Consider the following 27922-nt stretch of genomic DNA (forward strand, 5'->3'; position numbering starts at 1 on the left):
TTTTGCCATAGGTGGAACAAAAATAATATGCCACTTGGATTTGGGCAGGCAAAGCCTGCTTGCTTTCAACTGAGAGCAGGGATTTGGGTATCTATGTTTTGCATGATGTGGTTTGAAGCAAAGCTCCAAGGCCACCTCCAGCTTGACATTGGTCAAACCCCGGCCGGTCACGCAGGGGCTGTGGATGACAACAGACGCACTCATTACAGCCGCTGGCCCAGACTCAGCCAGACAGCGACAGTGCCGAGACCCCGGCCCCCGTGGAAGGTGAGCTGGTTTACCCCCAGCCACCACCGAGGAGCTCTGGGGCTGGCCTGCGCAGCCTTGAAGGAACAGACGCTACAAAAACTGGGATACATTTATTAAAAGAATACAGAGATTTTAAACATTCCATTACAATGATGACCTGAGCTGGCTATATCACACAAATATTTAAATTAAGAATACATCCACTGCACAGAGAGCAAGTCGGGGAGGACCAAGAGACGAGGTGTATTCACGGCTCTTTTCAGTCTATGCTCAGTCTCTCCCGGTTCTCCCAGAGCCACGCGTGGTATACGTTTAACTTGTGGTCCTGTGGCTGTACCTAAAACATAGCGAAAGCGTTTAACATCTACTAAAAAACCCTCTCTTACAACACCTCACTGCTCTGATGTTATTTCCCCTCCCAGCTCAGGACCTCTTCGTACCTCACAGGGAGCAGTGAAACACCATGCCGCGGCAGGCCGGCCTCCGCCTACGTAAACCAAGGAATACAGTGCTTGGTCAGCCCTGAAACCACCCACCCCCTCGTGAATCGGGAGGGGGGTCCCACACCAGAGAGCAAAATGGCCCCTCGACTGCCCCTCACAGCCATCCGCCACAAGAGGACCCCAGTGTGGCAAAGGCCCCACCAACACCTATCTCGGAGGGATGCCAGGATCTGGCTGGCAGGAAACACAGGAAACCCGGTTCTTAACGAGAGCAGGGAAGAGACTCTCACCCCCACATCAAAGAAATAAGAAAAAGGACACAGTGAAAGTGGAAAATTACAAAAAAAAAAAATCAAGGTGACACAAGTCTTCGTTTACAGATTCAGACTTGTAAAAGGTACATTCTGGGAATTCAACCTACTGAAGATACAAAAATCACTATCTTTTATTTTTTAATCCAAGGGAGTCCATGGGTATGAGCCCAACGATGCCAAAGGACAGAGCCCCGCTGCCGGCAGTGCGCTGCAGAGCAAGCCCTGGCAGCACGGCCGCACCACCCACCTCCTTCCATTCGTTGACGCAGAAGATTCTGTAGGAGTCGTTCCCGTACTTCCCGATCCCGTGCAGCTCGATGGGGTACTTCCACCGCTTGCTCAGGTACTCATCTGCAACGTACGGTCACAGACTTCACTGCCTGCAGGCATGCAGGTCGCAGAAAGCAACTCTGGACAAAATGCTGATTCTCTGCTGTTGTAACACATCTCCACTTTGAACATTTTAAACGAAAAACACAAGTTTTAGCTATTTCCTGGTGAAAGTAGGTGATGAATCCCTACGGGGTGTATCTTAAACGCCTTTTAAACAAATCACTGAGGGCGAGTTTTAATTAAATTTCTCTCCTCATAACCCACAGAGGAATGCTTTTATTCTAAGTATAGAAAATATCAGAATCATAGAAAAATTCTGGCTGGAAGGGCCTTCTGGAGGTCACTTGATGCAAAACAGAGCAGAGCCACCTTATCATAGTGCTGCAAAACACTAAATCAGTCTTGCAGGTGTTCGCATCCCTTTCCACTCAAAGAAGTCTCCCGGACAAAGGTCTCTTGCAGAACTCATTACGTATGTTATTTCATTCTCAGTTAAGACAACAGGATCAGCAGCTTTGCACATGTAAGACCAACATATCCCAAAGTTGCATAAAATAAACCGCCACCAATATTTGCCAAAAAGAAGGAAAAGTCACAGAGCAGCGTTTGAAAATAATGCTGTTTGCCTTGCTAGTATAATTTAGACCATTCCACAGACGTATTCAGGAAAACCTACCGGAGAACTTGATGATAGTTTTCGCTCTGAGCTCGTAGAGTCCGAGAGGTTTGAGCAGCTCTGACATTTCTTTCCAGTCTGCAGTCCTGGTTATTTCAGGAGAAGGATACTTCTTAAGGAACTCCCAGAGCACAGGAATTGCCATTTTACCTAGTGAAAAATCATCTTGAACAGAAGACCACGCAGGTAATTCTCTTTTTTCATTATCTATGCATGCTTTTTGAAGTGAGCTTTTTCTGAGGCAAGAGTTACAAATTAAAAGATTTTTTTTTTTTTTTTACACTGACACAAGTTAATATACATTTATTCTTTCATTAATGCCATTAAAAAATGGCAGCTGTTCTGACCCTACACCACCACCTCAACATTTATACAACATGAAATTGTATTACTCTATTTACCTGAAGTTTTATTGAGAAATATGGTTGCAATGAGAAGTTTCCATGGATCATGGAACAGTGTTTCTTGGACCAAATTAAAAGGAGAACGTGGAGGAGTCCATTTTCTGAAGGCCTTCCTTCTAGGTGGGCTGGGAGCTGTACACAGAGGCAATACAGGAAAATTTATTGGGCAGTAAAGGATAGATTTACCTAATTAAATGAAAATAATTTAAAAAACAAAGACCTTTTGAAGCAGATGCATCTTTGTGGGGGCACTGCAAGTGGATGGAGCAATGGCAATTCACACAGAAATTTTACAGAACTGCAAGGGACTATGCATCCCCTGGCACAGACTGCGGTAAGAGTCAAGGCTGCCTGCGAGTGCCCCCATGTTCCATCTACTTTCTGAGAGGCCCTCCCCAGCTACCGCTAAACTACTTTCTGAGAGGCCCTCCCGCTACCCAGCCTACAACTGGAAGAAATTTTCCGTAGCATCACTTGATCTTGAGCCATCCTACTCCTCCCCCCATAAAAAAGGATTTATTTCCCTAAAGAATATTATACCTTCTTTACTGTATTTACTTGAAAAATATGGACTCGTTTTCCTCCTATCCATTTGTGTTCGTGGGATAGACTCTTCTGTAAAGAAATAATACTCTAGCATTAAAAAGAAAAAAATACAAGTATTTTGCTGTCACGTTTCATACACCATTTCCACTTTATGTTGTGAGGGAAATATAAGGATTTCTTGTAGGTGTACAGAACATAAATGTGCTTTAGATTTGCTCCAGAACTCCTCTGTATTTCAACTCTCTGAAAAATCTTCAGAAGATAGACCACAGTTACTTTGCCACAGTCTGAGGAAACAGATTCTAGCACATGAAACAAGCTAAAACTAGCCTTTTTTATGAATCAAACTGACCAACTGTGCAACAACATTAAGGGAGTTAGTGCAGCGAAGGTAGCAAACGTTATTGTATTATACTATACAGCTAAAGAGCTCAGCAGAGTAAGTTCCAGTTGTGAATAAATCTGCGTTACGTTAAATGCTGTTGGATAAAGAAATGAGACGGATTCAGATGTCAAAGCAGCTTGACCTGAAACAGAATACTTTGCTCATATAGTTAGGAGAAGCCCCGGCAGAACGTCAGGATAATATTCTGCTCAAAAACACACAAATACCTGGCGGCATTTTAACTGCTGCGAAGCTTTTCTTGTCACATGGCTGCAAGAGGTTAGCATCTGTTTCAGTGTCAGATTTAAAATCCTGGTTACCTGGATTCCCTCGATCTGTCTCTTTCCCTATTTTCAATCCATTGGTTTTCTCCTCAGATTTTGCAGAAGATGCGTCACTAGAACCCGTCTCCACACATTCCTCCTCTGCTAGGCTCCCCAACTCCCTTTGCGAGCGAGCCGTCACTGACCTTAGCCGTGTGTCTGACCGTGACCTGGAAATTCTTAACAGAGTTTTTCCTGCATCCACAGGGTCTGCGTTCTGATCATCTACGCCCTGGCTGTCAGCGACACCCAGGTCTCTCTGTCTACAGAATTTCTTGTTTTGAATGCACTCAGTTTCCTGTTTGTTACGTACTCTTCTCTGTCTTTTGTTTTGGGTATTATCTCGGTTCCTCTTTTCTGAGCTCTTTCCAGTTTTCTTATTCTGAGCACTTTTTCCACCTGCCCCCTTTTTTTTGGTTTTCAAACAGTCCTCTGGGTTTATGCCTTTCACGACCAAATCTTTGCTTTCCAGAGTGGATGTAACGCCTTCCGGGTGTTCGTTTCCCGTCTGAATGTTTCGAATTCTATCCTCTTCACCGTTTTGTATACTGAGGCCTTGCACTTGACTGTGACAACCCTCGTTCTCTAGAACGGTTCCCACAGCTTTTGTGCCGTATCTTTTCACCCTCGAACGGGTAATCCTCTGATAAGGAGCTGTAAAACCGAAATCTTCTGCTTTTAGCGTCGTCTCCCCAGTTTTCCGAAAATACTCCGCAAGTGCACTTTTCGATCTCGTCTTGTTTCCTTCAGGACTGCGGTATGAAAGAAAAGTAAATTAGCGATGACTTCTTCATTCTCGCGCTCTTCACTTAAAAAACTGTTCTAGCGTTTAAAAAAAACCCAAATGACAAGAACAGTTGACAGGGCCGCGTCCAGACGGGTTTCTGTGACCCGACCTTACACGAAGAGTTTACAGATAACCCTACACACACGACGCGCTCCACCTCACGGGCTCCGTGTGCGGCGTGCACACCCGCCAGCGCAGCCGCCTGCTACCGGGCGGGGAAGCGGCGCTTTGCCCGAAGGCGGGCGGCGCCCGGCCCTTCCCCTGAAACCCGCCGCCGGCCCCGCTGCGCCCCGGCCTCACCTGACGAAGCACACGCCGACCTTCCCTGCCGCCCTGCCCGACCGCCTCCGCCCGGTCACCTTCTGCCGGCCGCCGGGGACAGCGCTGGGCCCGGCCGCGGCCGGTCTCCTCGCAAGCCCCCTCTCCGCCGCGGCACCGGTGCCCCCGCCGCCGGGGACGGGACGCGCCGCGCCGCCGCCTCCGCTGCCGCCCCGTCGCGGCTGCCGCCCGGGGAAGGAGACGCCCGGGCGGGGCCCTGCTCCGAGCGGGGCGCTCTGCGGCGCGGCGGGGCGGGCCCGGGCCCACACGCTCACAGGGCCCCGGCGGCTGGCCCGGCCTCGGGCCCGCCGCCCCGCGGGCGCCACCTGCCGCCACCAGCCCCGTACCGCTGACCAGCCCTGCGCTTCACCCCCGCCCCGCCGCCATCCCGCCCGCCGCCACAGACGCCCACCCGCCGGCCGCCGCCGCCGCCGCCATCCCGGGCGCCTCGATCACGTGACGCCCCGCGGCACCGCCCCCCGTGCGCCCGGCCGCCGCTCCCGCGTCCGGTGCTGCGCAAGCGCGTCCCGGCCCCGCTAGCGGGCGCCCCCTGCCGCGGCGGCGGGCCGGCAGGCCCCCAGGCGCACGCGCGTTGCCCGTGGCGGCGGCGGGGCGGGTGCAAACAAGCGCTCGGCGGCGGCGGCGCTGAGGCGGGACGGGCTGCGGGGGGCGGCCCGGCCCGGCCCGCTCCGCTCCGCCCGCGGGATGCGGGCCGCGCTCACCTGGCGTGACAGGGCCGAGCAGTGGTGAGCGGCCCCGGGGACGAGCCGGGCCGCCACGGCCCGCTCTGCAGCGAGGCGGCCGGGGGCGCGCCCCCCGCGCGGCCTGCGGAGGAGCCGCGCCTCGGCCCGGCGGTGGGGCTGCGGGCTGGGAGCGGGCCGGGCGGCCGCGGCCCGGCCACCGGGGCGCCGCCGGAGAGCGGCGGCGGCGGCGCCGCCTCCTCCCGGCGGCCGGCGCGGGGGGCGGCCTCCCGGGGCGGCTCGTTCAGGCGGCGCTGTGCCCGGCCTCGCCACCGCCGCACGGCACATGGGCCGCGGGAGGGGACCTGCGCCGAGTGCCCTGTCTCCAGCCGGCCGTTCTCCGTCCCCTTGGCAGGCCAGCCGCGGCCTCCTGGCTGATACCCGTGATCCAGTAACGCAGAGTCTTTTTGGGGGCTGTTTTTGCTTTTTTCGCTTTACGTTTAGCCGAAGGCCAGCAGCCCGCGTCTGCGTTTGTGTGGTTCTGCCGCCAAGGTTCTGGCCACCAAGCCAAGCTTGCTGGCTTCTTCCCAGCCTCCCATCTGCGTATGCTCAGGCCTGGAGCCTGGATGGTGGCCAGTGCTTGGGCTTCTTCCCGCGCGCGGGGAGACCGTCGCAGAGGGTTCTTCTTGTATGGGGAATTTCCTCAGGAATCAGATATACTCTCAAATATGCAATTAACGATTTTTGTTATGTGGCATCTTTGACATTAAAGGAAATATATTTTCTGCCTGCTAATATGGGGTTTTCTTGGGGGGTTTTTTGTTTGTTTTTTTTTTTTCCCTTTAGTATTTATGATCTTGCATTCAAACCGGATGGGACTCAGTTGATAATTGCTGCTGGAAATAGGCTGCTGGTAGGGAAGCTTTTTTTTTCATCTTGCATTTACAGCTCTATGAATATGATTTCTTTCACATTAACTTATGAATATAACCTATCAAAAATCCTCTTATCTCTACTAGTCCAGCCTCATATCTACATACATATTAATGCAGGCTAACTGTAAAGTGTTTGGAAGCTTTTTAACGTTTCTTACCAAGTTTTAAGCTCTATTTCCAAAAGTAATGAGATTTAAGTTACTTGCGTCATCTCATCCTCTCGCACCTCAGCCGGTAGTTTGAAATCCATTAACCTGCATCCAAACTTAGCACAGTAGCATAGTGTACAAATACTGTGTTGTTACAAGTTTCACGCAAATCTCTGTGAAGAGGGGAAAGAAACTCACATTGATGTCCCTGCTTTGTGAGAAGCTTCAGCTGTAACTTTTTGCGGTTCCCTGGGTCTGTTCGCCTGCTGCTAACCCATCAGCAAGAGCAGCTCAGGACCACGCTTCTCACGGTTCCTGCAAAGCTTTCAGGTGGGGCGGGTGTAGAAACTGCAGGGAGGGAGGGATGGATGGATGGATGGCACCATTATGGAGATGTAGCTCAGCACTGCAGGACAGCAGCCTTTACTATTTTCAGCGCTCACAGAACGGTGTATTTAGTGATGGTCCTTTCCAGCAGTTTATTATGTTTAAACATCTAATGCGGGGAAGGAAGTAAAACAAGCTGGCCAAATGAGGTGTTTGGAAATTTCTTTCGTGCATGTAATTTTCTAATACTGAGTCGTCTTTCATTCCGAGAAGTATTAAGGAAAGCTGCTTCTACACTTTGAAACATTTTGTCTTGCATGGACTGTATGCTTTGCAAAAAAGCAGACACAAAAGAAAGTGTATAATACTGTTGGCCTTCGCTAATTTTATATCCTAGTCTTCACTGGAAGATTTTTATGTGTGTTTTTTTCTTTGTATGTTTGTTTTTGTATTCCCTCTGTTTAAATAGGTATATGATACTTCTGATGGAACCTTAATTCAGCCTTTGAAAGGACATAAGGACACTGTATACTGTGTGGCTTATGCTAAAGACGGTAAATATCACTTTGGGGGGCTTTGTTAGTCTGATTGGTAAAGTGAATATCTTCCATTTCTTATTGCCAATTGATAAATAGAGCAATCAGGGCTGTTTCAGTAACAGTATTTTGAACACGTGTGTGAGTGCTGGTGCTTTGTTTGTTTTTTAATGGAGAGTTTGAACTACCATACAAATGCTACATGCAGAAGTACTGTATTTTTACATGTAAGGCTACCTGTTAATCCAAGAACTGTAGTCCCCACTTCCCCTCCCCTTCTACTTCAGTGAGGAGAAGGCTTACCCCAGAGATCCCTCTTTCGAGTACTCCACCGGCCTCTGATTCTGATTTCCATAGTTCCTCTATCCCAAAGCTTCCTGATCTTCTGATCCTTCACACATTACCATGCACGCCACAGGCCTTATTCTGCTTCCAGTTCTTTCGTTGCCTCCAGTTCTCATTCTGTCGGGACTTACTGTGTGGGGACTCAAAGGACTTCCTCTCAAATACTACTGTTTAAGTTATAGGGGATACCTGTGAAAATGTTCCATTTTTCCCTTGACACTGTTAACATAAATCTCCAACCTGTGACTGACGGTGTTGGAAAGACTGTCTACTTGCTTGCATGGCTGGGCTTTAGTGAGGTGCTCTCTATGGGAATAACAAAATAAAGTCATCGGAGTTTCACGTAGTTGGAGAAGCGCAGTCGCATCAAGGCACTTGCAGTGTTAGGCCCTTTATTACTTGAGCCTTGTCAAGTTCAAGAACTTCTTGATCTCTCTTTGATTGAGTATTTGGAGTTAAAGTGATTCTTGTATGTGTGGGATTTAAATTATACTTAATTCCTAGGCAAACGTTTCGCATCTGGCTCGGCTGATAAAAGTGTGATAATTTGGACTTCAAAGTTAGAGGGAATTCTGAAATACACGTAAGTGATGCCTTTCAGTTCTGTGCCTCTCAAAAACGGACTTTGATTATGCACTTCTGCTGTCAAAGAGTACGTGCTGTTAGATTTGGAAGAAGGTTGACTAAGGTCAGAGGAAGTGCTAGTGAGTGGGTAATAGGAGAGGGGAGAGGAAAAGAACAGTCAAAGTATCTGAATGAGGCAGGAAAGCAATTAAAGGCATAAAAGAGGGTGGGAAGTCTAGATAAATCTCTGAATTTAGAGGGCTGGCAGAGAACTGGGGAAACGGTGTAGATTGAAATAAAATTAAATACAATATGGCTCTGATCTTGTATAATAAAATTAATATAATTCTAGTTCAAAGACCAAACTAAAGATAAGGTTTGGTACTTTCAGTATATTTCCGTCTTTCTTCTGGCTTTGTTTTTACGTCATCTCTCTTAAGCAACATCTTCAAATTCTGTTTCTGAATGTATGTGTACATTTATTACTGGTTAGTGTGCACAAGCTAGTGTACTACTAGGAGCATACACAAGCATACTTGTTTTAGAATTTGGATATAACCTTTAATCATATTTCACAAACCACCATCTACATACATTTTTAGCTAATCTTGATGAAATACAGTGAATCCTTCCACTTAGAGACAATTTTTTTAAGGTTTATTACTGATTTAGTTTACAGTAATTGCAGATTAATTTGGTGTAATAGAAACTGATGAAATTATTTCTGGCATCTGGTAAACCTTTCGGCTATCTTGCTGAAAGTCAGAAAAGGGGGCATTTAAGAATGATTTATTGAAATATGATTGTAACTTCATTCTAGGCATAATGACTCTATACAGTGTGTTTCGTACAATCCTCTTACTCATCAGTTGGCATCCTGCTCTTCCAGTGATTTTGGTATGTCTTCTTACTCTTAACTTTTCCATTAAGCCAGTAAATTCTATTAAAGTTGTGTAGCTAAGCTAACTACAGATAGGTACAGTTCTTTATATTTAGAAGAGATGAGATATAAAGCTACCTAAAGTTAAGTAACATTAGATACTTATTTAAATCACTTGAACTTAGTTGGAAAGGACTATGTAGTGAGGTGCCACAGGGTAAAATGTACTACTTCGTTACTATGATTTTTTTGCAGAGACACCCTCTGTATTATTTAGATGGATTTTTTTTTTGCCATTTACTGATAAATAATACATATTTAAATGTCCTTCTAGCAGTGGATGAGACTTTGATCCCTCTGAAGTCCCAACTGAGTTTTCTGACAATATTAGTTTCTAATCTGAACATTGGTAAATGCTTACTTGTAATTTACTTTGGCTTTTTGTTTGCTTAAATCAAGGCTTGTGGTCTCCTGAACAGAAGTCAGTCTCTAAACATAAAACCAGCAGTAAGATTACTTGCTGTAGGTAAGTTTTAAGGATTACCTGTGTCATTTAAGTTACTTTCAATACAAACAATTCAAAATAATATGCAAGCTTAATGAAAAAAAATTCAAGTAAAACAGTTCAACGTATGCAGAGACAGTACCTAGTAGTATGAGATAGGCTGTCCTACCTTGCTGTTCAGTAGCATTGTGTACTTCATGCTGTTTCTCCATTGTCATCATTAAAATACCTGAGTAGCGTTTATAATGCTTCAGTAGGAATATGACTAATATTTATCAAAGATGATTCGTTCTTTCTTGTGTAGTCTTCTCAGAGAGAGCTTTTTTCTTTTTTTCTTCTTTTTTTTAATAGCAAAGGGTTTTGCTTTTTATTTGGTACTGTTTATAACTGAATTATTCTGAAAGTGTCAGAGGTGTTCTGGTCTTGGAACAAGTGTCTTAACTTCTCTCTCCCTCTGTTTAGCGATCTTGTGCAATAACAATAAAACAAGGAAAAATAATTATACTTTTTGTTTGTAGAGCTGTTCGTCTTCTGTGTTGTTGGTATTTTCAGTAGAAGGAGGTACTACCATTATGGGGAACCTGAAGCAAGGGTACATTAATTTGTGTAAAGTTATCCATCTAACTACAGCAGAGACAAGAATAGAAACCAGGTCTCCTCTGTCCCAGCACCATGCAGTTTTATCTGATCAGTGTTCTAAATGTGGCTTTTAAAACAGCCTGGTCTACTGCCAACACTGTCATCCCCAAAATGTATCTGTTACTTAACACGTGTTAGAAGTATTGCAAGCAGATGATAGCTTTAATTTTTTTTAATTTCTACATTTTTTTTATTTCTGTGTATATAATAAAATGTTCTTGCTGTAGTGCATGCTGTTGCCATAAATGTGGATTTAGATGCATAAACAAACTGTAGGATTACTGGCTATCTCCCAGAACTCCCTCTTAGAAGTATATTTCAATCTATCATCTCTATTTGAGTATGCTGTACCATCCTACCTTCCTGCTGCTTGTTTTTAGTAGTTTGCTCTTCAGTATGTGTGTGTTTTATCAGCTGGACAAATGATGGCCAGTACCTTGCTTTGGGGATGTTCAACGGCATTGTCAGCATAAGGAATAAAAATGGCGAAGAGAAAGTTAAAATAGAGTGTACGGGGGGTGCTTCATCTCCAATATGGTCAATTTGTTGGAATCCATCCAGGTAAATAATTTCATCCTTCCTTTTTTCATGCTGAATAGATAATCCTTGGCTTATTGGTTGCAGAAAGGCTTGACTTTTATCCCTGCTGAAACAGATTAATGCCAAGTACGTTACCGCTTTTTAAGTGATTACGTATTGGGGTTTTGGCTTTGCTGCCAGTCTTTAATTGAATGGAGAAACTGGGAACAAGTTCCACTTAGATCATAGAACCGTTTAGGTTGGAAAAGACCTTTAAGATCACCGAGTCCAACCGTTAACCTAACACTGCCAAGTCCTACTAAACCATGTCCCTAAGTGCCACATCTACAAGTCTTTTAAATACTTCCAGGGACGGTGACTCAACCACTTTCCTGGGCAGCCTGTTCCAGTGCTTGACAACCCTTTTGGTGAAGACATTTTTCCCAATATCCAATCTAAACCTCCCCTGGCACAACTTGAGGCCGTTTGCTCTCGTCCTATCACTTGTTACTTGGGAGAAGAGACCGACCCCCACCTCGCTACAACCTCCTTTCAGGTGGTTGTAGAGAGCGATGAGGTCTCCCCTCAGCCTCCTTTTCTCCAGGCTGAACAACCCCAGTTCCCTCAGCCGCTCCTCATAAGACTTGTTCTCCAGACCCCTCACCAGCTTCATTGCCCTTCTCTGGACACGCTCCAGCACCTCAATGTCTTTCTTATAGTGAGGGGCCCAAAACTGAACACAGTATTCGAGGTGTGGCCTCACCAGATCTTAAGAAACATTTCTTTTTTCTTTTGTATTGTTTGGTTTTTTTGTTTGTGGGGTTTTTTTGGGGGGGGGCAGGTTCTGTTTGGATTGCTGGAGAGAGAGGGGAGCTGTTTGTTCACTTCAATTCAGAGAGAATATTGTCCCAAATATGTGAATAAATGATTGCTATTGCAGTAGGTGTGAGAATTTTTGGAGTAGAGGAGATGAACAAGAGGAGTTAGTTCACAGCTATTTAGAGGAGATACCAGCACTGAAATCCAGGCATGGCAGTAGGCAGTATAGTCAGACAGAGGGAGAAGACCATGAGGAAGAAGAGACCTCTATGGATTTCAACTTGTGAGTGAAACTTCAAAGGAACGTATATATCTATATTATCTAGAACAGTAATTTACAAGAAGGACCAAGGGCGGAGAGTATTATGCAGGGTGCAAAATCAGACATTCAAAAGTTAGGAAATTCTAGATTAATAGTTGCCTGTATGGTCTTTAATTTATTCTGCTAGTATGTGTTCATTATGAGATGGTTCTGAAGTACATGATAGCATGTTGCTTTTCCCCACAGGTGCATGCATCATGCATTGAGCAAAGGGAGGATGCTTACTAAACAGTTACCTTTTTATTAGGTTTTTTGTCTGTTTCCTTTTTGTTCAGTTTGTGGCTAGAGGCATTATTTGCAGCAGAATGTTCAGATTACTATCTCCCTTCTTCCTAGGCAAGAAGCTTGGAGAAGGTGACTTTCATGTTTTGCTCCAAGCTGAACCAAAGTTAACAAGTTTGAGACCTGAAGCCTTTCCTTGGTCTGCTGCCGGTCTCACATAAATTACTTTTTTTTTTTTTCTTTCTTCCCTGCCTTACACTGATAATTGTAGTTCACTCTTGCTCAGCTGTATTGACTTTGATGTTATGGTGGCTTTGTACTACTGTAGCTAAGATCGGAATCCGGGCCCAGGTGCTTCTTCTGTTTAAGGGACCATTAGCTTCGCTGTACCCACTGCTTATATAGCTGTATGTGAAGTTTTGCAGTTATTCCTGTAAAGGAGACTGATTTTTCTTTTGTGTCTCCAAGCTGTCTTCCTCAGTTTTAAATGGCAAGATGTATCTGCTGTCCTTTCAGTTTGTGTTTTTTTAAAGAGTAATATGAAGTAAATTCTGCTATCCTATTACTTGGTTCTATTGCTCTAAGAAATTTATTGATAAATTGCTGTAGAATTACTACATAATTCTTTTTTGTTGTTGTTAGAGATGAACGCAATGATATTTTAGCTGTGGCAGACTGGGGTCAGAAACTTTCCTTTTACCAGCTTAGTGGCAAACAGGTATGTTTTAGAAAGTGCATTCAAGAGTGGCAGGGTATTTCTGATTCTATTTTGTGTCCTATATTCAAAGCGTTTGCATACTAGTGCTTTATTAGCTACATTAAATGTTTTCCCAACCTTTTATGAGCCTGCTTTTTTTTTTAACCATCTTTTCCTTCAGCTCTTTTTTCTCCCATGGCAGCTCAGCTGTTGTCTTACAATCCTTGTATTAAAGCCCTTACAAGTTTGCTGACTTTTGTGATATGGTTTACTGGTCTGTAGAGGACATCTTTGTATTTTTTTCAACTGGTTAAAGGGGGTTTTGTGAGTTGCTTGCATTCTGAATAGACTGGAGGGATTCTTGAATGCATTTTATAACTGTCTTTGGGAATCTTAATATAGGCAGTGGTTCTGGGGTATTGAAAAGTTGTGCATGGCCAGAGAGAAGAATGGTATCAGTGATGGCACTTGTTGTCTTGGGAAAATATTAAATGATCCTTTTGTTAATGTTTTGGGGTTGTTTTTTTTTTTTTTTTTATTTTCCCTTGTAGATTGGGAAGGACAGAATGCTCAATTTTGATCCTTGCTGTGTTAGCTATTTTACTAAAGGAGAGTATATTTTACTGGGAGGTTCAGATAAACAAGTTTCCCTCTTCACGAAGGATGGCGTGCGTCTTGGTACCATAGGAGAGCAAAGCAGTTGGGTGTGGACATGCAAAGTTAAACCAGACTCCAACTATGTGGTGAGTAGGAACATTTCTCTGACATTTTCACAGACAATTTGTCATATGAAGTAAGACTGTAAATTTCAAACTCAGCTGCTTAGTCTAGACGTTCTTACTGAGGCAGCAGAACCTAAGCAGTGTCTAGTGAGGTCCTAGAACTACCACCGAAATTAAAAATATCCTGCAGAAATAAAACTTGGGCTGTAAGAAGGCTGTAGATGAGCGTAACACCTGTTTTCAGATGGTAAGGCATTTGCTGCATTTTGATTAAAAAAAGAGAAGGGAAAAGAAGACAAAATGGCAGCTAATAACTTCTAGGTTGACCAAATCTAATTCCATGATGGGAAGAAAATGTTCAGATCTGTTTGAGTTTCTAGCATTACACCTTGTAGCATTACACCTTGTGGAAAATGCCTACAAGGCAACTGTTAGCCATAAATGCTGCACTCTGTGTTATTGTACAAATGTGAAGAGATACACAGTGAATTTAAAAACACACACACCCCTGCCACGCCCCCCCCCCCAAACAACAACAACAAAATAAAACCAACTCTCCCCCCCCAACATGGTGGTCTCCATAGTCTATGATGAGATCAGTCCTCGTTTTGCATTGCACTTTTACCACTGTTTAAGTACAAGTAGGCTGTAATTGGTATCAATCTATACGTTATGCAGGAAAAGGAACATAATGTTGACACATTTTGCCAATTCTCAGCTACGTGTACCAATTAACTAAAATTATTTTCTTATGTTCAGGCAGTAGGATGCCAAGATGGAACAATATCCTTTTATCAGTTGATTTTTAGCACTGTTCATGGCCTTTATAAAGATCGCTACGCTTACAGAGACAGCATGACTGATGTTATTGTCCAACACCTCATCACTGAACAAAAAGGTAATTTCACACTTGCAGTCAGGCCAAAGCTTCACTTTCATTCTGTTTTGTTTTGTTTTTTTTAATTAATATCCATCAGAACACTTGGAATATATGTTGCACGTACCAGACAGATTGTTGTCACTTTGACAGTAAAACAGGAATACTGTTTGCAGGGTGAGTGTGCAAACTTGGATTCTGGAGGATCAGCGCTGACAAGCTTAATGAAAGATGTGGGGATTTGAAAGGACATTGGGAGGGGCAGAGGCTTTTAAGATAAGGTTTTAATCTCTGTGAATGAGATAAGAATACTGTACATCATATTTAGCTTTTTTTTTCCTTACTTGCAGCCTCAAGGGTTTGTGCTGATTTTGTTTCTTCGTATCCACTGGCTTTTTATGGCAAGGAATCAAAAGTATTGCTCCAGAATGTGCTGTTGACAAATAATAGAGGGTGATAAATTGTGACGGGGATAGTAGATTACATAGATGCAGAAAACAAACGTATCTGAGCAGGAATCTGCTTTTAATTTTAGAGGTGCTTTAGAAAGATTCAATTTTAATGTATTAGTAAGTTTTCTGATTTCTGTATCCATTATTTTCATGTCAGCCTATACTGTATTGTTCTTGTGTTTTTTCTCTCTAGTTAGAATAAAAGGCAGAGAGCTTGTAAAGAAAATTGCAATCTACAAAAACAGATTAGCAATCCAGATGCCAGAGAAAATCTTGATTTATGAGTTATACTCGGATGATTCTTCAGATATGTATTATCGGGTGAAGGAAAAGATAGTAAAAAAATTTGAATGCAACTTGCTGGTTGTATGTGCAGATCACATTATTTTATGCCAGGTATGTGCCTTAAAATCTAGAGTAGTCTTGGGGTGCCTTCAGACTTTAAGATAGCTGTCCAAATAGCTGGTAGGAAAAGATTTTACTGTATAATCTATTACAGTTTTTCCCCAAGGTACCAATCTGTAGTGCTGTTGTAATGTGCAGCGCTAACATACTTCTAAGCAATAGCTGTGGCATGCCACAGGTGGCTCTGTTTCAGTAAAACAGTCTCTGTAGTGAATTTGATAAATTAGCACATAATCCAGGGGAACTTTTGGGTGGGGGTGAACTACTAGAAAAAGGTGGGGTTTTTTTGGTTTTGTTTGTTTGTTCATAGCATTGGAAAACCTTAAAGAATTCATCCTGTTAAATTGACTATTTGACATTATGATTTTTAGATGTAAAAGTAGGCACACATGCTAGTACAGGTATAAACATAGCACATCAAAGACACAGGGTTTTATCTTTACCTCCGTGCAGTATTTTGTATGTTATTGTGTCTTTAGGAGAAAAGATTGCAGTGCCTCTCATTTAGTGGCACTAAAGAACGAGAATGGCTGATGGAATCTCTTATTCGTTATATTAAAGTAATTGGAGGACCTCCAGGAAGAGAAGGCCTCTTAGTTGGTCTGAAGAATGGTCAGGTAACACATAATGTCTGGTATGTGTCTTTTCACTGCAAGTAAAATCTGTTCTGTGCTCTTAGGGGGAGACCTTAGGAACAGCATGCTCTTTTACAACCTAGAATTTTATTTGACAGAGTCTCATCTTGCAATTAAAAACTAATTACTTCTACCTTTCTCATTGTCTGGCTGTAAAATTCATGCAAACATGTTTAACTTTGTCTAAAGTCCATAAGGTGTTAGGAACAACTGACAAAAATGGAGTTCTTGGTGAACTGAGAGAGGGTGTCTTTAGTGGGGGTTGGGGTGTGGGTGTGTGTGTGTGTACACTTCTGACGACCACTTGTGAAGGTGTGGATGTTCTAGAGGTGAAATGGCGAATCACAAGCCAGTTAGCAGCTGAAAATTTCAAACTGGAGCCCAGAGGTATTGATATAGAGAACAGGAATAGAGAGGAAGTTGAGATCCTTTGTGTCTTCTGTATCTAGGCTATATATTCCTGTAGTATTATATTAATGTAATTGTTTAACTAGTGGAGCATTAAAAAATCCAGGATGTATAGCATATGATTTACTTGTATAGGCTTGCAACCTAGAGTATGGTGTGGAAACAAGTCTTTTCAAGATACCTCAAACTGAAAGCATTTCCTTAATTTTATGCACAGTTCACATCTCTGAAAAAAATTGCAATTGCATGCTTTAAACAGCATTAAAGTTTGTACCTGCTATGCTATTTCTAGTTTTAGGAACAAAAATGGATGGACTGACTTTGGTTTCAAATATGTCTAGATACTGAAGATATTTGTTGATAATGTCTTCGCAATCGTCCTGTTGAAGCAATCCACAGCTGTGCGCTGTCTGGATATGAGTGCATCCCGAAACAAGCTGGCAGTGGTTGATGAAAACGATACCTGCCTAGTATATGATATTCATACAAAAGAGTTGTTGTTTCAGGTAAAATTCAAAGTTTAAAAAAAAAAGGGGGGGGGGGGCAGGAAGTGATTTGGAGCACAGAACATACCAAAAGTGTTGCTGTGCAGAAATTCATGTAACTGTCATTTAAGCCATTAATCACATTTTGTAGGATTTAACTGTGATCTATTTCTCTATCAAAACTACCCTTTTAGAGATGGTAGACAAGGAATTAGAAGACAGGAGATACATGTGAGCAACAGCTGAATAAAGAGCACTTAAACATGTGACCTTTTGAGTTTAATTTAGAGCTCTGTCCTCGTTCTCTTTGAAGCATTACAGTTAATGAGCATTTTGGCTTTATCATTAGTACGAACAGAATTAAAGCCTAAACTACTTTGTTCGTCGTGTATTCCCAGACTATAAAATGAATAATGATAATTCTTTCTTCATTGGCAGTTAGCAGTCACTCTAAGGGTTTACTCATTAATGTTGATGTAACATTTTCAGAGAACACTGGATAGAAAGTATGAAATGCTACAAAGATAGGGTCTGTAACTTTCTTTTTGTAATGGGCAGAAAAATGATCAATTAAATGTGCTAGCTAACTAACAGTGTATTATTGTGGAATTTTATATTATGTTCTACAGTTTGATAGTACAGATCATTAGTAAACACAAAACAAAGGAAAGATAATTACAGATGTTTATTAAAATGTAAAATATGTCCCTGTAAATCTGTTTAGGAATATACTAGGCTTTAGAATATTACAAACGTAAATAATAAGAGTGTCTGTGTACGTACCCAGCCTATAATAAGTCAAATGTTCTAGCTGAAGGATGCATATTTCTTAGGAAAGACGATGTGATTGCATCTGTTGTAATCATCAGTTATTTTGCTCGTTAGGAACCCAATGCTAATAGTGTGGCTTGGAATACACAGTGTGAGGATATGCTTTGCTTTTCTGGAGGGGGTTACCTCAATATCAAAGCTAGTAACTTCCCTGTCCATCAGCAAAAACTTCAAGGCTTTGTTGTGGGTTACAACGGCTCCAAGATCTTCTGCCTTCATGTTTTTTCTATGTCAGCTGTTGAAGTTCCGCAGGTAATCCTTTAATCTCATTAAGTTTTGCCTTTACATTTCATAAACATCTATGTTTAATAAGTGAAGAAGCTTTTCTGAGATTTTCTCGTATTCCATTACCAAAATGTTTGCAGTCCACACTTTCTTCATTGTTATTTAAGTTACGTTGCATGATCTATCTTATTTTTATTTGGCATTAATTAAGCTAACTTCCTTTTTGCTTTGTTGATTGTTTCTAATTCTCCCTTTCTACTTGCAAATGCACATAATAAAAGCGAAGATGAAGATATGGTGCGGGTGTTACCTCTTTCTGTATTTTTACAGTAGTCTCTCTATGTACCTTTTCTCAAATTGTAATTTCATTTTACTTATGAGTAAATCAAATGCTGTCTTATTGTTGCTTCATCTAGATGTGTTTAGGCAATGTTTAAGCTGTATATTTTAGTCAGAATGTATAGTACATGTGTAGTCTTTACATTCTAAATTTAGAGATTGCCTTCTACAAAATGCTATTTTCTGCGTTATGGGAAGCAATGAAAGAGTCTAAAACAGTCCAAGAAACAAAACAAAAAAAGGAAAAGGAAAAAAAAATATTTTTGACTTCCGCACCCAAGTGTGGGCAGGATTTGAAACTGAGAGTCAACGAAGGTGGCAAAAGTGCCATGTGCTTTTATGAACTGATGGATACCTGTGTTACAGACCCGTGTCTGTTCCTCTGATCCTTAATTAGGCTCTGGGTTGTCCATTGTGGTTGGCAGCCATGAGATCGACCAGGCCTAGTACACCATTTGTCTGGCTTTGGCATGCTGTAGGCACCAGTATGCCACAAAATTATTGTGAAGTATCACAGAGGCAGCTTTTTCAAAGCTACGCTTTTGGAGGGAGGGAGTACCACAAAGCGTACCATTTTCAGATAAATTGATAACATAGAAATCAATCTGCATACTGCCTTTGGTTGCAAACCCAGAGTCAACGGTAATCTAGCTGTAGTGCTCCCTGTTCGTTCAAAGGGTTTGAGCTGTAGCTGCAGATCGTGAGCCTTAGTCTATCTGTGTCAGCCTGCAGTTGACAGTTTTTCTCTTTAATTCCCTTTTAGGGTGGGTCCTTGAGGTCAGTGTCTTTTGGGCTTAATAGTTGCAGTCTTGGTAAAACAGCTTTGTCATCATGGATGGCACAGAAGGGTGTCTCATGATACCCCTTCCTGTTGTGTCTGAACATTTCCAGGGATGCTTCACACTGGGCTGTTGTGCCACTTTTCATGCTTTTAGCCTTTGAGAACAAACTACCCCCTCCCTTGCTCTGCTTCCATAGTATTGAGGGGGAAAAAAAGCTCACTGTACATAATATTTAGCATGTACAATGCTCAGAAAAATTCACATTCTTAACTAGTATGCAAGGAACTGAAGATTTCAAGATGGATTAGTTTGGAATATAATTAACCCAGCTTGTCTAAAGATACAGTAATAATCACCCCAGAATGTTGTTCTGTCTGTTATACAAAAACCATACATTTATTCTCTGTGGAGCTTGTAATGGTTGTGATTGGAATTTTTTTTTTCCCCCCAATGTATGTAGAGAATTTCACTAATATATCTCAGTATTATGCTTTCTAATACATGTTTTTCAATGGAAATCCTCAGTCTGCACCCATGTATCAGTATCTGGAACGAAAAATGTTTAAAGAAGCCTATCAAATTGCGTGTTTAGGAGTGACTGATACTGACTGGAAAGAACTGGCAATGGAAGCCTTAGAAGGGCTGGAGTTTGAAACTGCTAAAAAGGTAAAGCAGACATTTACTTATTTATCAGAAAGCTTGTTTTATATTTTTTAGAGAGAGAGAGAGTGTGTGTATAATGTATGTTTTATGGCTGGAATACAAAGTGGTGTTCCTGGGTTACTATCTTGCTTATCTTTAGTGTATACGTTATTCCACATACCAAAGAAAGTGTTGGTTTGTTACATACTCAGGATCTTGAGATGAGGATTTAAACTGAAATCGAATTTATCTCTCTAGATAAATGCCATGTTCTAAATCAAAGTGTTAAATGCAAAGAAAATGGTTTCTTTCATCTGCTGGAAAATGCGTTAATGAATTTGAGGGAAATAGCACTGGAAAGTTGTTCAGTGGTGCTACTGACCACTGGGTGGCAGCAAAGAATGACTTAGCTGACTTCCCCCCCTTCCTCAATGCTATAAACTTATTTTTTCCCCTAAGTATTTACTATAACCTCAGTTCAAATGTGTAGGTTTCATATTCTTTTGTTATTTACACACTAATGTTCTTTGAAGGCAGTAGTGATGGGATGTCATCATTTTAGTCATTTTCTATCTGGCATGCCTTGTTTTTGGGAGTGGTCTATAAATGGCATATACTGAAGAACGGAGTTTTCTCTGGCATAAAATACTCCCCTATTTTCTTTCACAACCTTTTCTCAAATAAGAGAGGGCGAACTGAGTTCAGTGTCATGAATATTGTATGAAAGACAAAACATTCTAAAAGTATGCAGAGAATGGCCTGTAATGATAGACATCTTTTAATAACAGATTTTTTTTAAAGGAAATTAAATGCTTTATTTTTCTTCTTAAGTGGAGGCATCAGAATAATTCCAGTTTCATAGATGGCTTTATGCAAATAGATATTCTTAAAAAGAAGTTTTCAGTGCCTCCTTGGAATTTTAAAGTAGTGCCCTCTTAGAATTAGAGCGGATTAATTTGAACAAAAGCAGCTTCTTGACATTAAAGGCTCTCATAGTTCCTAGTCCGATCTGGTGTAAGCAGAATATTCTATGCCCTCTTAAGCATTAGGTTGGTTAGAAGTCTTGAACGTGTGGTCTAAAGGGTTAAATTTCTATTTTTTTGATGCATGTCAAGAATAAGTGCTAAGCTGCTGTAACTCGCACGTGACTTTGCCACTTGAGACTTTGGGTTGCACATTTATCTCCATTTGCAAAAGATATTACGCTGTCTTGCAGTAGTTTTATCTTACGTCTTCTTATTTCCTTTTCTCTCCCTGAGCTACTTCCATACTGAATTTTCAGAATGGTATAAAAGCTATAAGCATATACAGTGTGCTTTGGCAATACGATCAATTATATGTCCTACCTTGTAATCGTTTCTGTAAATTTCCTTGTTTGTATCATGCCTCACATCAAAATGGAAAAGCTATAAAACAGCCAGAATAAAAGTATGTAATGTTTTAAATGGTATTTTGCATTTCTTGGGGGACTGCCATACGTACACCTACTAGTCCCTGCCTTTGCTGTTTATTTTCAGTGATAAGCTGTTTGGATTATACCCTTGTTTTACTTACTGTAATGCCTGAGGGACCCCAGTTGTAGTCAGAGCCCATCAGGTGAGGGACTACACAAACACAAACCTCAGCATATTTCTGTCTGTCCTGTTTGCATGAAGGCAGCTTGATTTATGTGTAACAATATTCTGTTGCTTTTTCTGGCTTTTCACGTTAATTCTTTTTATTCTTTTTTCTTTTCAATAGGCATTTACCAGGGTACGAGACCTTAGATATTTAGAATTGATCAGCAGCATAGAGGTAAGACAATGTTAAAGGCAGTGTATTTTCTTACACTTAGTACTATACCAAAATCAGTACTTTCCGTTTTGGAGGGACTTCTGTTCGGATAGTGCTCTGACAGTTGGAGATGTGTTTAGAGTGAAATATCCAGATTAGCAGAGATGACTCAAATTCTAGTCATATGACTGAAACTTCACAGGGGAAAAAAAAAATGGGGATGTGGAACAACAAGAATTTATGAAACTGTCTTCAGGAAAACTGGAAAAACGTTCAATATTAAAATAATAATTGGTAGAATACTACTGTGCTAACAGAGCTTAGTACAGAATACTTCATAAACATGAGTTAATTAAGCCTTTCCTTACCCCCTGGAGGTGGGTAATTACTATTATCTCCCCTTTGCAGAGCCAGAAACAGGCCCAGAGAAGTAAGATGACAGACTCAAGGTCTCATGACAAGTCTGTGGCAACTGGAAATAGAATTTGGGATTCCTTGCTTCCATACTGTGCTCTAATCACTAGTTCTTATTCTTTTCACACTTCTTGATAGAATTTCACTAGACAATAACTGTCTGTCATAAGCACATTAAAAGACATGGTATCACCCTTGTCCTTCTACAAAGACTGCATGATAATACTTAAAGATCTGTGTTGAGATGGCATAAAGGGAATTCCTCTTTCTCACACTAATTAGATTTACACCTTCTCTGAAAGAATACATTCCTTGTCTTCCATTTCTGCAGAGCTGTCCTGGTTCTGTCAAATAGCTAGTTGGTTGCAGTTAACTTTTCTTGGTGTCTAACGTGGGACAAAGTTCTGCATTAGGACATGACACCACCACCCCCCCCCTTTTTTTCAGCCTTTAAAGGGTAGATGAGAGCATTCTCTCACCACTACTAACCTTTCTTTTCCACACATGCTTCTCCAGATCTGTGTCTATTGAGGATATTCTGGAATTGTCATGTTATATTCTGTTTAATGAGAAAGACTCCTTTTGTAAATAGGCATAAACTTACTTTCAGACTGCTTGAAAATGCTCCTTCTGAAGTGAGAGTTCTACATCACTGTTTACTCTTGCTTGTGGTGTATCAGATTACTTTTAAGGCTTGTAAGGGTGTAACTGAGCACACATGTGCCATTAATATGATGGTTTTCTCTCAGTAATGACACATTTTTTTTCTAATTGAGGACAGCAGGAAACATAACTGCCAGATCTCTGTACCTGGCAAGATTCTGTGAAGTCTTTAAAAAATGGTGTAACAATTCCTCTGGCTATCCTTTTAACCAAGTTTTTAGAGGGAACTTTCAACACCAGTCCAGTATCGGCCCAGTCAATAAGTGTGACCAGGAGGAGTGATGGCTGAGTCTCCTTTGGCAGTAGAGAATTGAATTTGTATGCTCATGGAATGCTTTTCCCCCTTTCGTTTAAGTTTTCTTTAAATTCAATTCACATCTATATATTTCCATATGAGATGGGCTAATAGTAGTAATAATTTTATCCAAAGCGGGGTAGTAATGTGTTGCCAAGATATAAGATAAATATAAATACGCACATTAAAGCACATACACGCGCACATACATGCACGTGTGTGTGTGTATGTATGGCATTGGTCCCTTGAAGTCAGCATACCCCTATGGGTCTGATTCACGTAAAGGGTTTCTGTGGCACTGCACACACTTTGCCTCTGTGGTCCCTTCCCACACAATCAGAGCGAGCAGTTCCAGTTACCAGGGGAGCACGTGCAGGTGCTCTGGAAGCAACTGCTGCCTACCTGAAATCGTGAGCCCTTGCATGTGGGGACAGTGGTGGTGACACTGGTTTTTATTCAGAGGCAGGTTAACATACTTTTTGAATCTGCTTATTGCTAGCAATTATTTTCATGTTTGTCATCCCACCCGCACATATTGTTAATTTAGCCAAATTATATGCTAGTGAGTTTCTACAGGAGAAAATAAGGAACCCATCAGATGCCTTTTTTTAAAATAGCATAGCATAATGATAGCATGTGTTCATTTTCCTATGTGAAATCAAGAGAAGTGATTTTTCATCACTGGTTTGTATAGTGACATTTAATTTTGCTCTTCCTAATTTTAATTAAGAAGGGATTTAATCCTTTAATTATAAATTCACCAGAAATGTAGGAGATGCATAATTACCATATCCTGTTACAGGTTTTTATTAACAGTTAAAATCTAAGCCTGAAAATCTAATTCTTCAATGGCTGTTTCTCACCTAGGTCCTGATCACCTAGAATATTTTTCTATATCTCTCTTTGTTTTTTTTTTCTCCAGGAGCGGAAGAAGCATGGAGAAAACAACAATGAGCTGTTCCTAGCAGATGTTTATGCCTACCAGGGAAAATTCCATGAGGCAGCGAAGTTGTACAAAAAGAGCGGACATGAAAACCTGGCTCTCGATATGTACTCTGATTTACGCATGTTTGACTATGCAAAGGTAATAGTTTGCAACTGAATATGTAAATGCAGAAATATTAATGTACCTGTAACTGTTTTCAAAGTATGATCCTACAAAAGGATTGGATGAAATGTGGGCTTTGAATTCCAACTTTATTTTCTCAGTTAATTGGTTGAAGTTTGTTTGGCTTATAAGGGGAAAAATGGCTATTTTCTGTGTCTTGATGTAATGGTAGCCTTTTTCTTCAGAGTCTACTACTGAGGTAGTAGATTGTGCTTTGTGTAGTCTCAAATGTGTCCATGGAATTCATGGCTTTTCAGTGGATTTTTTTGTTGGACACCACCAAAGGTGATTATACAGTATTATCCATAGTAATTTTCCTTTTTTTAAAAACTAAAAATCTCATTTTTATGACTGTTTCTTCCTCATTATCTCACTCAAGAGTCCCTTTTTATCTTTTTGTCTTCCAAAGACAATAAGGTAGTACACATGCAAAGTGGAGGTGAGTGCATCATGCGTTTAATTCACTTCCGTATTATAATAAAAATTTTTCTTTCGGAGTTTGAACTTAAATAGGTAGATTAGTTCTATATTAATGTATTTTATAAAGTGTATAATATACTAACCTAGTATATTTTTGTTTACTGGAGAATTTTCTTCCGAAGATTCAATGTCTTGGCTTTTTTTTTCTTTTTTAAAACTCTGTTTCCATGTAGAAATAAATTGAATATGGTTTTAAAAAGTGATGGTTTTATATGGTGATAAGAAAGCATTACTTGGCTTTTAAGTCTATGGTGTTTTCTTATCAAAATCCCTAAAAATGCATGCACTGTTTAGTCTCATTCATCACTCATCAGAGCCTTATTCTGCCCAATACAGGACAAAGACTTTACCATGACATGCATATAAACTGTTTTAGCATAGATTCCACAAACTGTGCTACAGAGAGATCTTTTTCTTCCAAGAGCTTAACAGAAATACTTTGGGGCTTTGCTGATGTAAGTCTGACTTCCACTATTTTTGGCTGATGAGTCTTTGTTAGCTTCAGTGTTTTGGCTCCTCTTGAACATAAATGTAATTCATAGATGAAAATTTTCCCATAAGTCTTCATAAGAATCTTTTAATTCTTGGCTGTAGTCGTGTCTATATTTAACTAGCAGAGAGCAAAAGGTCTTGTGTCTCCTATCCTTGAGAGTAACTCCATGCAGATGAAATTAAAGGTACTTCATAGCGTATGAAGGAAACTTCTTGTGCAGGGAGTGCACAATACGTGGAAGAATATGTAAAACCCCCTTGTTTGCCAGTTATTTTTCCAAGGAAAGATATATGGGGGGGTGGGGGGTATTTTTGTGTTGGTTTTGTTGTTGTTGTTCATGCTGCCAGAATTATGCAAAGGCGCCCTTACAGAATCTGATTTCTTGTGCTTGTGCTTGACTTTGATTAGCTCTGGCTAGAGAGTCCAGACTGGAGGCAGAGGTCAGGAAGTCCTTTGATATCTGGTCATAGGCTTGTTATCGCAGTACGAGATCACAAATTGCTGAGAACTCACAAAAAACTCTTTATCCTGTAAGAAGCTGAGCTTTTGATTTTGGGCTTATTTTGGTAACCTAAGCTGGAAAACAAGTTGTGTCAAAGATGTTCTTCAACTTGATTCTTTTGCTTCAGTTTTTCATATTCGAAGATTATCGTGACATCTTTATAGTTATTCACTTGAATCAGGGCTGTGTTGCAGTAGATAATGCTAGAGCAAAATCCCACATGGAGCTCATTTAAGAGCTGATGTAGAGGTGGGGTATAGTTCTGTATCTGTTGACTGGCTGCGTCAGGGAAACTGGTGAATTGTGGTAGTGGAACAGATCTGTTGTGTGGGTCCTTTTTGTGGGTTTTTTTGCCTGTTTGTTGTTTTGTTTTTTTTTTTTTTAAACCTCAATCAGAATTTACCAGAAACACAGAGGATAAGGTAATTTTCCACTCTCTTCTCACCTTTCCATTTCTCCTCTGTTCTAATTTTTCAATTGATAGAAGCCGTTTCAATGGACAGTAGCCTGTTCTGTTAACAGACGAAATTGCCCTTAATCGATCTTCCGGTGTTGAAGTATGAAGTGCCTTTTTTTTTTTTTTTCCCCCCTCCCTTCCCTGGCGTATGATGTCAACAGATGTGAACCATATGGTGCCAGGGCTTTGGTATTGGCAGAAGAAGCTGAACAAACTATTAGAAATATTTCCAAAATGGTCGTCGTCACAGCATCCAGGCTTGGTGTTTGCATTCCTTGCAGAAGTCCAACCAGTAGTTCAGAGTCGCTCTCACTTTTGAGCAGCTGTCATTCCGTCATAAAAGAACTTATTTGAGATGATGTAATATAATTATCAGGTGTCTTTGCAGAAAATGAAATTTCAGCCTTCAATTGATTTGTGGCTGGGCATCCTGATGCTAACATATGATTAAGTGGGTATGCTATTGTTAACTAAGCATGGGGTGGGGCTGGGTCATCTTTGAGAATGAAACTGTACCTTCTTGGCTTGCAAAAGAAAACCTGAAGCTTGGAATTGATCTATTACAGTTTTTGAGATTAGTACTATTTTGTTTTGGAAAGACATGTTCCTGAAAAGCATGCAGAAATCATCATTTGTATCCACTTAAACAGGCTCAACAGAGAGCAAGCTTTCCAAGAAATCAAGTGGGGACATACTTACTACTTCTGAGGCATCTGTATCGTCCTTCTCCTGGCCCTCCCAGAATCTCCCACTTTTCTTTTTTTTAATTGAAAACTATCTAAACGGGAGACTTGCCATTGTTTCCGACCAAACATTGGGCCTTGATGATAAGGTGCTGAAGGCTGGATCGGTTCATGTTGCTCTGTATGCACTATTTCTTTTCTTAGGAGGCATAACAATATACATTAAAAAAGCCTTTATGTATTTTAGAATTTGGACTGTAACAATGTTTATGACCAGAAGGTAATACAAACTTTTTGTATTACACTGTTTCAGGATTTTCTGGGATCTGGAGACCCCAAAGACACAAAGATGCTAATAAAAAAACAAGCAGATTGGGCCAAGAATATCAATGAACCAAAAGCAGCAGTGGAGATGTACCTTTCTGCAGGCGAGCACATGAAGGCCATAGAAATCAGTGGGGACCATGGCTGGGTTGATATGTAGGTTTTAGTTCCATCTCAAAGATAATATATAATAAAATCTCAAATGAGTTATTATGAATTATGCATAATTTTAAAGTAAGACAAAACTTGTTTGATGTGTGCCTTTGTTTATATCAGATTGAGTATTTGAAGCACATCTACAATTAAAAATGTTTTAAAAGTTACATATATTTAGAGGGTAGGGACATAAATATGTTACGAAAACAAATGCATTACAGCAGTAAAGAGAATGAATGGGTTCATATGTAGTATGAGACTGTCTTCTAAAATATGCATGCATTAAGCTTTTCAGAGTAATCATCACAGCAGTGCTTATATGTGATAGCCTATTTCTGTTGTTTTAAGCTCTTAAGGATAATCATCTAGTGGGTAGAGAAGACAACTGGAGCACAGAATCCCTAGAAATTCTGGGACTGCTTCTGTCATTGGTCAAATTCTCCTTGATTTGCAATAGGTGACACTTTGGGTCATTTGCGGAGTTGCTGTAAGATCTTGGGCAGGTCACTCAGCCTTCCCTTGCCTCAGTTTTGCTGTGTGGCAAAGGGGGTAATGTTTATTCAGGAGTCTTTTGTTTAGGTCTGGGTTGAGGAAGTGTGTCCCATGTCACTTAGTCATGTAGGACCTACTCCCTCTCTCCGTCTTCATGACTGTGCAAAGAGTCTGAGATACGGAATTGCACGTGTGAGTAAAGATTGAAGGAATGGGTTTTGAGTTTGTAAAAGGGAAAAAAAAAAGAATTTGGAATGTTTACTGAAAACTGTTTAAACAGTGTTGCATGGTACTACTATTATGATATTTATTAAATAATAACTGATTAAAGATGAAGTTATTACAATAATTAAACAAAAGGC

At 41.1% G+C, this 27922-nt stretch overlaps 2 protein-coding genes across 6 annotated transcripts in view; one reads left to right on the forward strand and one right to left on the reverse strand.

The window, feature by feature from the left end:
* Positions 1-344: 344 nt before the first annotated feature.
* On the reverse strand, positions 345-5216 carry MBD4 (methyl-CpG binding domain 4, DNA glycosylase). Its single transcript, XM_076346800.1, has 9 exons — positions 5191-5216; positions 4820-5014; positions 3671-4425; positions 2960-3034; positions 2417-2551; positions 2016-2165; positions 1254-1357; positions 690-736; positions 345-586 (listed from the first exon to the last, which is right to left on the reverse strand). The coding sequence occupies exons 1-9, from the start codon at positions 5214-5216 to the stop codon at positions 562-564; spliced, it is 1512 nt and encodes a 503-aa protein (XP_076202915.1). The 3' UTR covers positions 345-561.
* A 244-nt stretch (positions 5217-5460) lies between these two features.
* IFT122 (intraflagellar transport 122) overlaps positions 5461-27922 on the forward strand; it is a 33752-nt gene continuing 11290 nt past the window's right edge. The window contains exons 1-18 of one of the 5 annotated variants that reach the window (XM_076346741.1): positions 5461-5524; positions 6305-6371; positions 7339-7423; positions 8255-8333; positions 9135-9211; positions 9654-9720; positions 10753-10899; positions 12863-12938; positions 13469-13660; positions 14399-14537; positions 15162-15364; positions 15853-15990; positions 16758-16922; positions 17787-17984; positions 19604-19744; positions 21461-21514; positions 23788-23949; positions 26902-27068. In XM_076346741.1, the coding sequence (XP_076202856.1) occupies positions 5484-5524; positions 6305-6371; positions 7339-7423; positions 8255-8333; positions 9135-9211; positions 9654-9720; positions 10753-10899; positions 12863-12938; positions 13469-13660; positions 14399-14537; positions 15162-15364; positions 15853-15990; positions 16758-16922; positions 17787-17984; positions 19604-19744; positions 21461-21514; positions 23788-23949; positions 26902-27068 (2198 nt within the window). In that variant the 5' untranslated portion in view covers positions 5461-5483. Of the gene's footprint in view, positions 5525-6220; positions 6372-6838; positions 6873-7338; positions 7424-8254; positions 8334-9134; positions 9212-9653; positions 9721-10733; positions 10900-12862; positions 12939-13468; positions 13661-14398; positions 14538-15161; positions 15365-15852; positions 15991-16757; positions 16923-17786; positions 17985-19603; positions 19745-21460; positions 21515-23787; positions 23950-26901; positions 27069-27922 lie in introns of those variants that run through there. The other 4 variants (XM_076346740.1, XM_076346744.1, XM_076346742.1 and 1 more) reach the window with 4 other exon arrangements.

This window comes from Aptenodytes patagonicus, chromosome 8 (assembly GCF_965638725.1).
Source record: "Aptenodytes patagonicus chromosome 8, bAptPat1.pri.cur, whole genome shotgun sequence".
In the NCBI taxonomy this organism is placed as follows: Eukaryota; Metazoa; Chordata; class Aves; order Sphenisciformes; family Spheniscidae; genus Aptenodytes; species Aptenodytes patagonicus.